Source organism: Rhipicephalus microplus, chromosome 1 (genome assembly GCF_043290135.1).
Source record: "Rhipicephalus microplus isolate Deutch F79 chromosome 1, USDA_Rmic, whole genome shotgun sequence".
NCBI lineage: Eukaryota > Metazoa > Arthropoda > Arachnida > Ixodida > Ixodidae > Rhipicephalus > Rhipicephalus microplus.
In genome coordinates this window covers 74139900-74157459 of record NC_134700.1, presented here as the reverse complement: position 1 = coordinate 74157459, position 17560 = coordinate 74139900, and the positions used below count along the sequence as shown (strand labels likewise).

The following is a 17560-nucleotide window of genomic DNA, read 5'->3' as shown; positions in this document are numbered from 1 at the left end:
CGGAGCGGTACGAAAATGCGCGCGTCCCGTTGGATGCGTCGAACCGGAAGCCGTCGTATGCCACAGCTCCCTGCGATTGTCGATATTACCCGTTACCTATTGGGTTGCGTAAAGCCGCCGCGAGCTGCATTACTGCTTATGGAGCAACACAAATGTGCAGAAGCCTCGCTCCCTTATCCTTCACTTTAATGTCGATATAAATGGTGCTTTGGCTCAGTCTCTTTGGCACAGTGGGCCAAAGCACCACTGCATTCGCAGTGGTGCTTTGACCCACTGCGAATGCTACTGCGCGTTTTCTCGCCCACTGCCGAGCATGCGCAGTGGGGGTGTGCACGGCGCCGATGCCGAAGCGTGACATTGTGCGGCTAGCCTGAGCACACGTACCCATTCGCAGCGCGTCGGTGCGTCTTTTCGACGCGGCATCGAGCTATCTCCCATAGAGCGCGTGGCCTGGCGTATATCCACGAGCCCACTCTCTCTAGATGAAGAGAGCGTGGCACCACGTCAAGAAGCCTCGCGCTGCGACGCGTACGTGCGGTCAGGCCTTTAGAACAGCGGTGCAGAAACCTCGTAGTGCTACTTTAGTGCCCAGGAAGGGCTTATTTTGAATTAAAATCACATTTTAGGGGTCCGCATTGCGTTAGCACACGACAATTTACCCACCTCAAGTGGAACTTTTCACGTCACTGTTGCCGTACATGACGTTGCCTGGCTTTACTGCACGGCCGCTGACACTAGTCGCTGACACATAAAAAAAGTCTATTAATCGACTGAGACATCATTTTGAAGTCAATTAATCGAGTAGAGGCCAAATAATTTAACGATTAATTATTAATCGACTATCCCCTAAAGAATCGGTTTCATTACAGAGGAAGTCTCGTCTTCGCAAAACAGCCGAGGGTCACACAACACAAAATCTCTTCGGCAAAGTAGGGAACCTCACGGATTGCTGGAATCTTGCGTTTGGTGCATAAAGCCATAGTATACACGCAAAATATGCGGGCGCGTTGTCACGATAGACCTGCTAAGTGTTTTCTGTCCACAAAGCAGATCGTTTGTGTCACCCAGGGCGAGATTTTGTTGATGATGCTGCGAACGCTCGATTGCATTCTGGACTGACCAAAGTTCATGCCGGTGAAGGCCATGAGTACGGGAATGATGAAGGCCACCAGGATGGACCCGTGAACGGGTGTGTCGAACACGCTGACGAACACGACGAGCATGAACACAGTCTGCACGTACGCCAGCGCCGTCTGCACCATCGCGTGCCCCATTATCACCTCGGTGGTGCTCAGCCCTGCATTACATGCACAAAATTGTACTCACTTATTCAGAACACAAAGGAACGAACGCTCAAGACCGATCTTCGGCCAGTTAACAAAAGCGGTCACGCAATATTGAAAAGGGTTGTGAAACATTTCCGAAAATCTTATACTATGTGTGTATTCGGAATTCTGGCCGTCCATTAAATATTGTATCTAAACTCGTTTTATCGTCGGTGTTCAATTAATGGCTGTAAAAAGCAGAATTTTGATTTCACAGTTCGCGTCACCTGCAATTCTATAGCCCACATCACCTAAGTCAGCCAATAAAAAGTTTCTTTCGTCCACTAAACATGGTGATGCAATGATGCCTGCTGAGCCACAGTTGATTGACGTTCTCGAAGATATTTAGATTGCTATACAAAATTACAATAAAAGTCATCACCGCGTGCTCCCGCATGTATTACCTTGAAGCAGTGTTGCATACGAAACGGCGTTCCGAAAAATGGCGTCCCATGAAGTAGTTTGCTTTTAGCAGAACGAAGAAGCGCCAACACTCTATAGAGGACCGGTGAAACTGTAGCGATGACGCGTTACGTTTACGTAGGAACGGCAGAGAAAACGGCGTTTTTTTTTTTTTTCGTAAAAGTTCCTCGAGATTGAACAGATGCACGCACGCAGCACATAATGCAGATCAGGGCGGAATGGTGACTGCGTCAGCTGCAACCATTTACTCGTCTGTCACTTGACTATGTCTAATCCTGGTTTTCACTTCAAGGCACCCTCCGGGAGCGCAGAGAAGTGGGCGACGCCCAGACCAACCACGTGTGGGAAGAACGTCCGATTACTGTTTTTATTAGAATGGCCAATTATTACAGCAATGAAGGGCCATTCAGGAGTGTAGGAGCGTTGACATATTTTGGAGAATTTTACTTGATTTTTGAAAATGATCGAACGTCATTGTATACATAAGGCTGCTGCCAGAAAAGGGTGCACTATGTATAACTTCGGTGACTTTTCAGGTCTGTGCATGTGGTTCTTTTCGAAAGGTGCAAATGATCGTCACGAAACGGGTTAATAGCACATAAAACACTGGAACCAGTCACAACGCTTGAGGCACATAACAGAAAGTGAGCAAATCAGCGATGTGCTAACCACCGTAATCCCATGCAGTGACTTCCCACTGTGCATGAGAGGTGCCGGGAGCCAACGCAATGGTGGTAAAGCTACGTTTTAGAATTCTATCCCTTGGAAGTGAGCCCCCTGGCTGCGTGCAGTGTACGCTTCGGACGTTTATACTTGGTTTATGTTCACGCGGTCACGGACTGCAAAGCTTCGACCTCGTTTCTGCGAGTGTCGTTGCGTGTACTTTAGCTGCTCCATGGCTCAAATGCCCCTTTAATATCCCGTACATGCCTGCGGCAGCTCTCCACAAATATGTCTTTTGACACCCGGGTGCGTGGATGCAGTGAAGAGGACCGAAACGTAATGGAAGCGGGTGTCGCAGTAGCACCTCTCGGGTGTCGGCGACGCTGAGTTTGGCCAGACATCTATTTAACATTTCTGTTATCTCCATGGATATTGGTTTATTGTCATTCATTTCAGCAGCCACTGCACTGATAACGAATGTCATGCAATAAGCGATAGACGTACAGCGGTGTCAAAAGTTCCCGGGCCACCCTCCCAAAGTAATACATGAAATGGTGGCCTGGGAACTTCTGACCCCCCCCCTCTCTCTCTGTATATTCAGCGATGCATTCTTGTTGTACTTGCTGAGACTGCCCTCACCCCCACTATACCCCGATTGACTTTGTTTTTGTTTGGGTAAAACATAACAGATACCTCAAGAGTTTGACCGAACGGCTCTTCAACATTGCCAACGAATTTCTAACGACCCAACAAAGCTTGTCTGTCGTATACCAACATCTAGATCTGGAACATTTGTAAGTGCGAACAAGGGACTTGTATCCTGGACATCATTTCATATTGAATCACCACGCAATAAACGCCCCCGTACTGCTCCTTTCGGGGTGGTTTTCTGCGCATGGAGCTTATTTATATTGGTGTATGTGTGGCAATTTCTATTTGAAGAAAACTTGCGTGACGCTTGAGCTTCGAAAGTAAAACGCGATAGTGTAATCGGGCTCCATGTGTGTCGCCTCGTCAGTTGCTAGCGTGGCTGTGGTTTTCGGTGGATGCTTCAACTATGCCGCAAAGAAACGAGCATTATCACGCGCATACACCGCTGCAGACTATTTCAGAATGCCTACTTCAAGTACAGTAGTGAAGTGCCCACTACGCCATACTTCTTCCTTTTGCAAATTAAAGAGGCAACAACGCGTCGGTTAGGAAACGCGAACCTACGCAGCTGTTGGCTTTGTCTGACCGCTTTGTAATCGTTGGGCATCTAAAAGAGCCACTCATTGCGCAATGCCTATTTGTTGGCGCCTGGCGTGATTGCACGCTACTGCCATGCAGCACCATATGCCTAAAGAAGACTCGTCTAATTACATGATATTTGTACTTTTCTTTTTCGAGGCAGTTTCTTTCAATTACCTGACCATTTGGTAGAACGCCAGTCACTTGCCACGAAAACAAAAAGCTTGGGTTCAGCTCGCGCACTTCAACTGCTTTTTACAAATCTTTATTTTTTTGTAGTTGCCTTGAATTTTCACTTATGGACAACCCATTTTATTGGTCACAACCAACAATGCCAATGCCGACACCTGAATTTCAGCTGCATGTACAAGCTCCTTAATGCTATTGCGTTAATGTAGGAAGTGCATTATCCTGACTGCGCGTTTGAAGGCTGATGTAGAAGGTGCAATATGGGTTGCACTTGTAATTTCTGACTCTAAATGAGCGCTGGCTACTTAGCGTCCGCGCTTGGAAATGGCATTGACCGGGTCAATCTTGACCCTGTGAAAGTTCCTCAGACATGATATCACGTTGAGCGCATTGAGAAGCGGTCGCGTAGTTCCTTTCTTTTCGCCATGCCGCACGCACGATCCCGAAAAAGAAGAAAGCGATGTCCAGAGACCATTGCGGTGTGTGGCGATGCGTGGCATCGTGGTGGAAAGATGGCGACGTATCCTTCCATCACTTCGCGAAGGATGCAGACGACGCGCGACGCAGAACGGCGCAAATCAGAAACTTGCGCATTGGAAAGAAGGTGACGGACACTGCGGTAGTTTGTTATAATGAATGCGCTCACTACTTTCCTCGGTGAGTACACCATTGTTCTTTATTATTTTAAGCTTGTGTGCATTCGTATCAATATTCGGGTTTCTCTATGCACGTAGTATAGTTTTGTTTATATAGGCAAGTGCAATAGGAAATTTGCTCCGTTACGTGTGTGACTGTATTATTCTCATATGCTTGTCTTCTGTGAGCGCCCTTGGGCTATTCCTTCTCAAATTAAGGTGCTGTAATTGTTTCCTCCAAACATTTTTTTTTATTTTGCATGCGCGTATAGTCTCACATAGAAACGCGTGCTAAGGCTGCGCTTTCATACACCGTGCGTGTGTATACGTATGTTTCAGCGTATTTGCATCATGTTCGTGCATTCGCAGCATGCGTAGTGTGCGTGCGTATATCCGCTTTGAATATCGACGACTGCCAACACAAACAAGCGAATGTTCGGAAACACACGATCTTATTCATTGGAAACATAGTAACATGGATTCGTGAACCGAATGAAAGGCGCACTCCAATCACAATCGAAACTACGATTTGTCTTATCTCAAGCAACACTGGTCCGTTCTGAAATCTGGTGAATGGCATGTGTATTCAGCTTCTCATGGCTCAAATAAACATGCAATCGGCAGCCCGAGTGACAGCGTAGTTACCTCGAAAACTGATAAGGCCTTGCGTGTCGCGGTGTAGCAACGCAGCACAAAAGTGCTAGCACCTTTCGGAGAGACCCGCTACTCACGAGAAGTTGCCTTCTTCACCATCGGGTTCGGTATACACCGCTTCAACTTCATACAAATATGATGCGATTCGCCGAAGAGGCTCAATACTTAAGCGCACACCGCAACTATTTCCGCTATTTCGTCAGTGAAATTCTTTACGCCGATGAGGGGTAATCAGGGTAAACAGTGGAAGTGCCTCAGACAAGCTGGCCGACGTTTCGATAGAAGGACCTATCTTTGTCAAAGGCCTGGCAAAGCTAGGCCTTTGCCACGCTTTTGACAAAGACATCCTTTTACTGTTCACGCACTTCTACTGTTCACCCTGATTACCCGTGTTTGAATCTGTCGGCTCCCATCTTGATTTTAGATTTTCATGTCGATGAAAATGAGACGCTCCGCAGCCCACACCCATTCGCCTTAGACTAAGCAACGCGATCTGATGCCACAATTAAAAAACTTCTGCACAGCTCCAAGCGAAAGTGCCGCGTTCACCACGTTACGCGCAGCCATCTTTGTTTTTCTACCACTGTTGACAGCACAAGGAACATTTTCTGTGGTTTCGAATAGATGAGTACTAAAGTTGCAATTAGACGTATTTGCAGTATAGCCGGTGACCTCTGAAAAGTTTGTCTAGGATTGTTTCCTTACACTGCTTCTATCTATACATATAATTTGCCGCTGCCGATGTTAAGTAAGCAAACTATACGTAGTGCAAAATAAACAATGATTTCTTACTTTGTTTGTTCTCGAAGTTATCCTGCACTATATTTCGCTGAAAAATATGAAGTTAACGTTAATGTAACGACACGTTCAAATTTTCGAAATGTAACTGTAACGAGTTCCTTTTGCATTCAGGGAACTTGTAACGGGAACTCGTTCCGAAATTAGGAAGGAACGAGCTTTCGTTTCTTATTCAAAGTAACGTGTAAAACAATGCCCTGAACCGAGAAAGCACTAAGAAGCACTTCATAATGCTATAAGCTGGTACAAGTGCCGTCATATGCACTCGTCGAGGTTAGAACGCAGTCACCTTCTGTATTTAGAGCATTTCTATGAGCTGAAAAATTGCTGTGGTATTTTACTGTTTCTCACCTCTCATACAAGGCCGGGGACAGAAACGCAGGGCCCCATGCGGCGTGCGGCCCTCACAGGACTCTCTTCAACCAACACTTTTTTCCTAGTAAGCATCTCCGTGAGTTGCACAAGCATGACTGCAGATCTAAAGCATTGTTTGCCTGAGGAACCACATGCGGTCACCATGTATGGATCCTCGAAAATAAAACTACATTCCCAAATAGTCGTGTAGATTTTAGTGATCCTGGAGATCAATAAGGTGTTAGAATCCTGGAACCGAATTTCTTTGAGAAATGACATGTGTACAAAATATTGGAAAGTTCTCTTTCTTGTTTCTAATGGCAACGTTTTCGGACAATATGTACAAGCTTACCCTTACCCCCCCCCCACCTCCCCCGCGTTATTACCTTTTTCACCTCCTTGGCCCTTGCGGAACTACATTGCGTGATTAATTTCGTTTAAGTTTATTATTTTAGAGCAAGCGAAGGTCAATGGTACGTTTATAATTTCATTTTCTTAGAATAACGCCATCTCGCTAAAGCCTATGATGGCTGGCGGTGACGCTTCGTCGTTTTAGGATCATAGGATTCTTGGATTTCAAACGTATGTCATTTAATAAAGGCTGACTAATTGCGCCAAGATATTTAGGCTTCAGTCTGTATACCCGATGTTTAGTGAAGCAGTTTAAATTACAACCGGGCAGCTTCATCTTTTTTTCTGACCCATTTAACTACCTCTGCGTATGAAAAACCCGCTCCGCCGAAAACTGCGATGTAAAGGTCTTTATAGAAGGTGAAATCAATCGTATTGCAGCATGCATCTATACGAAATCGGCGTTTATAGGTCTGAAGGCAAGCAAGAAGCAGCAGCGCGCTTGTCTACAGCCTCCATGCGATATATGCACTGGTTGCTGATTTGCCAGTGAATGGACGTGCAATTTGACGTGGTGTAGTGTTAAACAGTCTTTTCGCAGAAACTCCGCTGTCGGCGTCGTCGTTGGTTGTGAGCAAGGAATTGGCGTCGTCGGTGGGAGAAAAATCGCTGTGAACGCCAATGATAAAAATCAAGGGCTCGAGCTGCAATCAAAACCAGGCTTTCTGCACATGCAAAGGATTGTTCGGCTAGATACGCACCAGGGTTTGAAACTGTTCTGAAAAGAAATGGCCCGAAATTCTTATACGTGTGTGTATAGTGCAAGGAGTCGCGTTCACACGTAGTACTGCGGGACAAAACAACTAGGCGTCACAGCCAGTGAATTGTGCATTGAGTAACGGGACTAAAGGCTCACCCATTACCACGCGCATTGGCGCCTTCATAACGTCAGCAACAGCATCAACAAAGCGTGCAGATGCGCAGACGCGCATATTGTCTAACCGACCCGTAGTAGTGGGTACGTCGCAGCTTTACCTGCAGTAGGCATCCTAAGAAAGTGGCAGATATTACGCGTACCGAAGTTCCTTTACATGTAGCATAGTTGTCGCCGAAAAGCGAAGCCTGGCTTGAGGGCGATGCGAATGGTGCCCATATTCGCTATCGCTGGTTGTAGACGAAGCTAAAGTGCTCTTTAAGCTTATTTTGTCCTGTAGAGCAGCTGACGGTGTTACTATTCTGTTATGTGTTATATCTGTTACTTTTTTTTTGGATAAAGAACTCAAGTAAACGTAATCGGGCGCCGCTTGAAATGTTCACTCTTTGCACAACTTCCATTTTAATACACATAATTCACAAGTTGATTAATAACAACTTATTAACGCTGGAATCACTATAGAGCACGTCACGTGAGCTCCTTAGAAATGCCGTCTTATTCATAGATGAAGCCCGGAGCTTTCGGTCAAGTTCTACACGTGCTTGTTTAAGAATACACGTCTTTCGAACAAGCAACCTGGAAAAGTTTATCTTTTGCCACGCCTTTTCGTTTCAGCACAATTACAGACCGATAAAGGACCATGGTGAGAAAGCCGCAGATCCGTGGTTGTGTAATTATTATGGTGCTACAATCGGTTGCTGACCCGAAAGTGGCGGGTTTGATCGGCGGTCTCGATTCTATGAAGAAGAAATGCCAGAGGCCCGTACAGTGCGCCATGCCTGCGCACGTCAAAGGGCGCCACGTGGTTCGTGGCTTTGACACGTATAAAGCACCAGATACCATTGCTGTAGCGGCCCGAAAGCGCTCGTCTCACGCACGCACCTGCGACGGCGCACCGGCCTCGGATGCCTCCCTGGTCCTCGCCGACCAGCAGCAGTGCCGTGAGCGTGATGGACAGCGCGAACAGGGTGCTGCACGTTAGCGTGTATATAAGGCACACATGTGACAGATCAAGAAGCAGGGCCATTGGACACTGAGACGGGCATGTCGAGTTCGGCAGGGCCTTATGGCTTATATAAGTCAGACAACTTGGGTAGACTGTTAGGGAAAGAAGTGTACGTTTTAAGCGCTCCTTTGTGCATCTATATTAATGATAACTAACAGTAGTCCTCATTAAGGTAGACTATTAGTGTTGCAGAACGGGCGCTAAAAGAACGAGAGAACAGTCGAATAGAATGAAATATGAGGTGTTTGTATTCGCAGTCCAAGAAAAAGAAAAGATGAAGAGAGAGTGGCTTCTAAACAGGGGCGGCGCCAGGGGGGGGCAAGGGTGGGCTGGAGCCCTCCCAAAATTCTCGCCTGCCCCCCCCTAAGCCCACCGAAGTGCCCGGAAGCATATATTGAAAACCTAGTAGGAGCAGAGCTAGCTTGCCCCCCCGGAGGAACTCACTTTTCGTGGTTGCCCCCCCCCCCCCCCCAGTAAAAACATCCTGGCGCCGCCCCTGCTTCTAAACAGTGCAAAATACAGCAGGAAAAATGAGGCAGAAAGTCAAAGTACCGCGACGCCCCATTTTTCGTGTCAAGTTGAGGTCACCCGTAGCTCAATATGTCACTTAGTTCAGATCTGCACATTTATAAAAAAAGTGCTGTACTAGCCAAAGATCATCGACACCACTGTCTAACCGAAAAGCCGTATCGGCACTAACTATTTTTTACTGTCTAAAGCGCTATGATAATGCATGAAAGGGCTGTTGAGGGTGCATCATCGTGCACACAGATTTCGCGATGCTATCCCGTTACTCGCGTTTTTTTATCATTACTGCAGAGTGCCGCTGCAATACCTCAAGAAGATTCAACAAAACAAAAGAAAGTTCAGCGAGTTGACTGGATTGTACCACGCGGGACCACTATCGGCACAGGGCTTCACAAAATCAGAACGAGGGGCTCGTTGCCAGAGGGATGATCGTGACAGCTTCAAGTCATTCAGCGCCGTCGTCGTCCTGCCATTTGTCTCGATCTGTTTTCTTTATTAATACAGACTTCTAATTTTGAAAAGGTCAGACCCTTGTCTATTTTCCACTCACGTCATGTATAGACAGCACAAGACAGGGAAATGACAAGAAAGAAGAGCAAGTGTGGCGTCGTTCGTATAACTAACTAACTAACTAACTAACTAGCTAACTAACTAACTAACTAACTAACTAACTAACTAACTAACTAACTAACTAACTAACTAACTAACTAACTAACTAACTAACTAACTAACTAACTAAACTGATGAAATAATGATCAACCACGCCATTTAAATAAATAAGCAAAGAGATGTACTGACTTGAAAAATTACACCACAAGAAATAGCGTCATTGCTCGCTATACGTTGCAATACACCGGTGTATTCTTTTAGTAATCAAGAAGATATACTGTTAATTGTGTCATTGTTAAATGCCGGCTACATACAGGAAAGCAGGCGAAAAGTGTCCCTCTCCTGGCTATATTCAGCACCTTAAGCGGGACCTGATTAAGAGTGTATGATATACTTTGCAGTAGCGCCTTCGTTTGGGCTGGTTGGTGTGTATATGGGAAAGTTGCGCTAAAATAACACTAACAAAGAAGAGATCTACACAGTATGAGCGCAAACTTCCAACCTAATTACGGAATGCCAAAGCGAGACATTTTGGCATAAATCTTATCGTCATGTGCTCTCATTACGGCTCCTTCGAGACACTCATATCAGTGGCACAACGCACACCACTATAGGGATATCTTTATATCCAAACATGAAATGGTCACGTGCAAACAATCCGGATCATCATCATTATCATGAGCTCGACTGCTCTCATTGCATGAAGGGCAAAGGCCTATCTTATGTTGCGCGAATCAACTCGGTCCTGTGCTTTTTGCTGTCACGTTACACCTGCAAACTTCTTAAAACAAATGGAATGGAAAGTCTAGAGATATATACTACCCAAAATGAATGATAATACACAACGGCTGTAAACAGATGAATTAAAAGTTACAAACTTGGACACTGAGTGTCATCCACACAAAGCCGTCTGACAAAATGAGCCTCTTTCGGAAGCACAGTCAAAGAAGGGCTGTTTACGCATTTGTCAGGTTTTCTGTAAATAAAACAAGCTTGAACAACTTCCCTTTGTGACTTGTTTGATTTGGGCAAAATGAACGTGTCCGCAAAACGGGGTGTGCATCTGCAGCTTTGGCAGTGAAAATCTAGAGACCACAGCCGATAGCTTAGCATGGCGGCACGAACGAAGTCCGGGGGACCCCTGTAGAGTTTCAGGAATGCAGGGCAGCCAACACACACACGGCTCACCATGCGATGATGCCCGGGCTCATGAATTCCCGGAAGGTGAAGTCGAAGGCGTGGTAGAACGGGTCAGAAATCTGCGAGGGGCCGAAAGAGGAATATTGCGAAAGATGTTGAGGAAGGAAGAAGTACTGTTCAGGTGGCGTGCTTGCACTGACTCCGCGTGTCAACTGCCGTTTCTGACGTGCGTGAATGGATGCTGAATGGCACCAGGAACCCGACGATGGCGGATTAACACGCGTGTCACTCATTACCGCGCAGGTTCGGGCTGCTTCGGACTCCAAGCACACATTAGCAGCGCAGAACAGAAAAATATGAACGAACAACGAGTGAAGAGGCCACAGACAAATGCCCTAAGTATTTTAAATAAATAAATAAATAAATAAATATTCAAACAACCTCCAGCATGCTTTGTCAATGAATTCATGCAAAATCTTCATATTCCGTACGAGCGAAAGTTTGGCGATGCAGCGTATATATAACATAGGGAGGAACCAACTCGCAGTCGCATTGCCTTTTCTTTTTTTAGTACACGCAGTAGTAGCTGATATTGTAGACTTCAAAGTTACTGTATATGAAGAGTATACGAAACATATACAGTTACTCTATGTAGACTCGGTCCACGACGACGCCGAGCAGACCAAGATACATTGTCACGAGAGCAGCATGAAAAACTCCGTTAGGATAACGAGATAGCGGGACCGCGAGTGGATGCTTGCCTTGAGGAGTTCGATGGAGATGCTCTTGTTAATCAGCTTGCTGGTAGCGAACTGCAGCACTTTGTCGTTGGCCCGATGCAGCTCCTTCATTATCACGTTGCGGATCGTGTAGTCTGCACCATTGCAGAGTGCAATGATTCGGACCCAAATTTGTACACTGAGAAAGCAAGATTAATATTATGGGGGTTTTACGTCCCAGAACCATGGTATGATTTCGAGAGACGCTGTACTGGAGTGTTCCGGAAATTCGGCGAGCTAGTGTTTTTTAACGTACGTGCAATGACATCACACATTTCGCCTTGATTGAAATTCACCCGCCGCGACCGGATCGTACCCGTGGCCTTCGGGTCAGCAGCCGGGCACCACTGCCTCGCCACGGCGGAGACAGCAAGATTAAAGTGCGTCCAACTCTTACAGCCAGTACTTTGTAATTGCAGGAACACGATTTCTTTAAAGGGCCACTCACCAGGCCCCATACCGAATTTTAGTTAGACAGTGGAAGTTGTTCGGTGTCCGATGGAAAACATTTTGCCACAAAAATTTCTCTAATCGGTTCATTACGAGCGGAGAACACAGGTTTTTTGAAGCGGTGCGAAACGAGGGTGAGAGGAGACGAGCTCGAAACCCTTGCCGCTCCTCCGCGTAGCTTTCGCAAGCGAAACCTCTTCCCCGCCCTCTTCGGCATACGGCCAAGAGGTGACGTTCGCATGACGTGCCCGAACAAGCCCAGCGCCCGTGCACGCGAGCGGCGTTGCTTTGTTGACCAGCGTTATTTGTGGTCTTCTGCCTGTGTCTGCGGGATTGTTTGGAAACGCGGTAGAGTAGATGAGCACAATGAGTGCGCGAACGCGTAGGAGCGTTCCACGGCGGTCGTCTGCTCAATGCTCAACCCAAACGCATGTGAAACGCTGGCACATTAGCCCTGCATCTCGTAGGATTTCACGGGGAAAAAATGTAAGCAAAACGTGCACAATTTTTTATTGCGTCTCATTATTTAATTCAAGTTTTGTTCATCTCCTAAAGCAACAAATACATAAACTACGCATGTTGTGTTAAATAATTTTTGCCATGTCACGTGGTATACTGTTGACAACGTCAGAGCAGAGTCGTCTACGTAGAGGACCAACGTGACCGCAGTGCTGTGTACGTAGGGCCATTCCTACGCCCACGTCATGCCCTCATTCTCTACGCGTGCGCCGGTAGAGGGGAGGGCGAGCAGCTTTCATCTTGAAATTTGACCCGTTTCTGCGGCGCGTAGCGTTGCAAATTTCGGCAGACGTGATCATGAACGCCTCGTCTACGCATTGCGCTTGTCAGCTCAAAATTGTCAAACCTGGGGAGTGGCCCTTTAACAAAATTGAATAATTCCGGTACTAGCGACCGTCCTGTTGAAATTTGATTTTATAGGCGAATACCCGCAATAAGTGTGCAGTAGTAATGCACCCACAGCGCAACGCTGGTGGGATCTTATACACTGCTGCACCACATGCGCCTGTAGCCTCTCCCACAGATAGTCATCAAATAATGTCATATATAAACATATGAAACTCCACGTATAGCGACCTGTACATTGTGCATCCAAACCTTCGTGCATCTTCAGCTGTTTTGCACATCGACTCGTGTTCGGGAAAAAATCTTGCAAGAAAAAAATCTCGTAAAAAATACTTGAGGCAATCTCAGTGTGGGACCTATCATTAAAGAAGCCGGATAACCAATGAAAAAACGCGCTGACGAAACATCTGTAAGTTGTGCCCCTGGTGTCAAAGTGACGGGAACGATATTGAAGGAGTGTCCTCAAAATGATGCAGACTAGTTTAGTAGGTATAGGTGCCTCACCGTTAACTGGTTTCCTACGTAAGACGAGAAGAGCCCGGACTACCCAAGCATTTTTACCAACCATCCTGCGTACGTCTCACTTCGTCCCAATTTTACTTTCGCTAGTACTATCATGCATTAAGGTGAACAATTTTATTTATATGTGCAGTTAAAAGCTCGTGCATTTGTTGTCTGTCAAGCATGTATCTCTGTCTTTCTGTGCAAAATACAACTGCGAATGCGCGACTTCATCACGAATGCATAACGTCTATTTTCTCTTTTTTTCTTGTTTTTCTCACAGCGTTTAGTTACTATATCTGCATGCCACGTTAGCAGGTGAAAGGGAGAGCAAGCAAAATGGTTATAGGCTAAAAGAACAGCCTGTAACGTTCAAACACTAGTAAGAGAAAATGCGAGTATTTGTACGTGCAGTTCAGTCAATCATAAAACGTTTCCAGTTCAACTGGCAATGTGCTGTTAGAAAGCAAAGCAAACAAACAAACAAATGAACGAACAAACAAACAAAAAAGATAGCCGTGCCCGCGTACCGGTTGCATCTAGATAAACGTCGACGGTGCTGCGCCTCGCGATCTCGTCGCTTACCAAGAAGAGTTCTTCCATCCTGCGAAGAGCACGCGTGAGAGACAGGTTTGTCGGGTCAAAACTCGAAAAGCAAAAACAAGGCAGTCAATTGTGGCCTGGGTCGGGAATGTAGCGAACGAAGCAGCTACACCAGGAAAAAAAAAGAGTATATGCCTTTCCTCCCGTTACTATAAGGACATTGTCACAGCCAAAGCTGATGTCAGTAATTAAAGTGCCCCTAAACTACCCAGAGGTTAAACCGCAATGAAAATGTGGTCGCAAGAGTTTTTCAAATAGGTGCCGTAATAGCGGAGTTACGTGCGTTTGGTGATACAAAAGACGTCCTAACTCGTTTCGCTCTTCCCTTCACTACGCTCCGGTCGTCAGCTCGTCTCTCCTCCTGGGCGAAAGTTTCGGTGCGCGTAGAAATGTACGCAGCCATGCTTTTTTGTAAGTGGTGTGAGCTGATTGTCGGCGAATAAGATGCGTTGACTGAAGCCTATACTCGTATAATGTGTATGCCGTCCATTGCCGAATGGGTGCACGAAGCTCGCAGAACGTTACTTTTACTTGTGAGAGAAACGCAATCTGCTATATTGAAAAATTCGTTCGCGCTTGGCAACTGTCGGCGTTTCCGCACTATGTCACATTTTCCATCTTTTCATTTGTAAATGTTGACGCTGTGTCCTATCTACTCTGCACTGTTGTAGTGCAACAGAATTCATTATTCGCTTCATGCATGCAGATCTTGGATACCAAAAAAAAAAATCCTATATTCATTGACGATGGGCTGAAGTAGTCATATTGTCACGACCCCGTGACAATATGACTAGAAAAACTAAATTATGAAAGAGTTCGAGTCACCGAAAAAGTTAAAGTTCAAACATTTCAGTTTATTTTGGCAATCATTCCTGAAGGAATATCGAACCTGGAACTGGTAAAATTTTTCAGCAGACGTCTGAACTTTTATCATCGATGCCAGCAGATCATCAGGCATTCTATTTTCTTCAATTATGTTCCTGAAAAAACTCGACTGGCCTCTTTTACATTGGCAGGACAAATAGCTACATCACTCACTCAGCAACAAACGTGAAACATCTGTTCTACACCAATTTTCGTGGTTGTTTGTCTAAACATTGACAATTACTTAACAAACGCCGGTACCTTGAATTTATAGGCGCCGCAGATTCCATTCTATGTGAATAAGCAGCCCACATACCCACTTTATGATTTTTTCAACGAAACTTTTATGAAACTGTCTGTGTTCTTTAGAACAATGAACAACCGTAAAAAGACTTCAAATGTCATCGTTATGTGGTAGCCTAAACACCGCCAAAGTTGATGAACAGCATGAGCTAGCTACACATATCTCTATCAAATTTTTTAAATGAAATAGGCAAGCTCTTTAAAGCCATAAATAGCCTGCTATATCTATAGCTAAGCCAACCTTTTTTTCCCACCAACAGCTTGAAAACGTAGCCCATTCTGGCAACCCTGTTGGAAGAGTGCTGAATATTAGGATTGGAGGGCATACGGGCATGCTTTCGCACTCCACTGCTTTGGGAAATATCTTCCTAAGAGAGAGCCTTTTGCGCAACACTTTCCATCGGGTCAGGAGGGCGTGAACAACATATTACGACTAAGAATTTCAAGTTTTTCAAATTTTTGCTTCCCGCAGGTCACGGGTTCGAATCCCGGCTGCGGCGGCTGCATTTCCGATGGAGGCGGAAATGTTGTAGGCCCGTGTGCTCAGATTTGGGTGCACGTTAAAGAACCTCAGGTGGTCGAAATTTCCGGAGCCCTCCACTATGGCGTCTCTCATAATCATATGATGGTTTTGGGACGTTAAACCCCACATATCAATCAATCCAACTTTTAGCTTTCGATAAACATGCGCATTTATTTTCCTAGTCGCGCATTTTTGGTATTTTTGACGCGCCTACAGAAAAGGATACGTTAATGCAGCCTTCGATCGTATTTACTCGGGGCTACGTTTTGGGGTTCTATGCAGGATGACCTGAGCTTCTCGGACGGACGAGTTTGATCCGAGGTAATTGTGCGGCGGCCATGGTATGAAGACAATGTGGAGCGCGTGATAGCAGCGTTAATTGGCCGCAAGAACGTGCGTGGCGTTGGAAACACATGTGGGACATTTGCGGTGGTTATCAAAGTAACAGCGCGTGCGAGCACGTCAGCGCCGCCACTAAGTCAACATTTTAACAGTGCAGCGACGTCAACGTGATCGTCGCGCTACCTTTTTGCCAACTCAACGCGCGCCTTCCACAGGCATTTTCGTTGGCGTTTGTCCTCTTTCGCACACCTTCTTCCGTTCCACCTGCAGCATGCAAATTTCCACTCTTGAAGGCAGCAAGGCTGCACACGCAGCACTCTTCAGCTGCTCATTTTGCTCCTATCAAATAGTGCAGATAAATATAAAGACAGCTAGCCACCAGGGGCGCTCGCATCATGGTGGCAACGCGGCTGTGATTGGCAACGTCAGGAGCGCGGTGAAATTCAATGCGAGACATCGTAGCCGCATGGTGATATCACTTTTGCTTCTGTATGCGTGTGTGCATAGCCTGCGCGATAAAGCTGATAGATTAATTTTGCCGCTAGGCGTGAGTGCTGCTCCTCGGTAAGAGCAAACGTGTGGGCGTACCCGATCTTAGCCGCGTGCGCCTGTCAATCAAACTGATTGACGCGTGAATGCAGATACGAACTCGTTGATTCTGAGAAGGCCCGAGTTCAACTCGTGACTGTGATGGTGCTGCTTTGACTGTTAAGCGTTTTATGTTGTGAACGCTAAGCGGCAGCTTCTTTGTATGTAAAATAATTTGGTGAACTTACACTACTTGTTCAAGGCTAGAGCCATAGGCTGTCATATGCTAGCTTGTTGCAGCTTTTTATGTTGGTTGTCTACTCATGTGCGTGCTCTGCTTCGAAGCGAAGACCTTATTAGCTCCGTCTCAATTTTGATTGTACTAATTAGCTGTGGTTCAATGACCACTACACTGAGCCGTCTTGTTTTCACCGATGAGGTTTCAATTAGTGTGTGAGTGAGAATTTATTAGAAGGCAGAGAGGTCGGCCTGAGCTAGTTCGCTCTAGCCTGCTGCTCTACACAAGGTATAAGGGAAGGGCGAAGGAAAGAGGGTTGAAGGGTGATGATGGGGACAAGAAGAGGTGATGCGTATGTACAGTAGCCACTTAGCATAGTACAATACAGTCTAGTATCTAGTCCAGTGCTTTTTATAAAATCTAAAACAGCCTTTGTAGCAGTTTTCGACACTGTTTGGTCGTTTATTGCTGACAATATGTGGCTTTCACTTAATGGTGTTCGTCCGATGCTTGCCAACGTTGCAGTTAGCATTTTTCTTTGCGCCACGTATAATGCACAGTCACAAAATATGTGAGCTATCGTTTCGCGCACTTGGCAGCGTTCACAATTCGGTCTGTCCGCACGGCCAATAAGGTGGGTGTAGTGGCGAGTGAAGGCGACGCCCAGGCGAACTCGGTGCAGTATATTAGCATGTCTTCGGCTCATTTTATCTGGAAGACGAAAAG

The 17560-nt window shown here is 46.0% G+C and overlaps 2 protein-coding genes across 4 annotated transcripts in view; one reads left to right on the top strand and one right to left on the bottom strand.

Moving 5' to 3' along the window:
* The window catches only part of LOC142776107 (ABC transporter G family member 20-like), a 46641-nt gene that overhangs the window by 16138 nt on the left and 12943 nt on the right, over positions 1-17560 (bottom strand). The window contains exon 1 of one of the 2 annotated variants that reach the window (XM_075879110.1): positions 1121-1801. The exons of the other annotated variant lie outside the window; for it this stretch is intronic. Within the exon in view, the coding sequence (XP_075735225.1) occupies positions 1121-1274 (154 nt within the window). The 5' untranslated portion in view covers positions 1275-1801. Of the gene's footprint in view, positions 1-1120; positions 1802-17560 lie in introns of those variants that run through there. 2 annotated transcript variants of the gene reach the window in all.
* LOC119178703 (uncharacterized) overlaps positions 12321-17560 on the top strand; it is a 201364-nt gene continuing 196124 nt past the window's right edge. Inside the window, exon 1 of one of the 2 annotated variants that reach the window (XR_012887307.1) lies at positions 12321-12554. The gene's annotated coding sequence lies outside the window, so the exon portion shown is untranslated. The remainder of the gene's footprint in view (positions 12555-17560) is intronic. The other variant, XM_075879006.1, reaches the window with a different exon arrangement.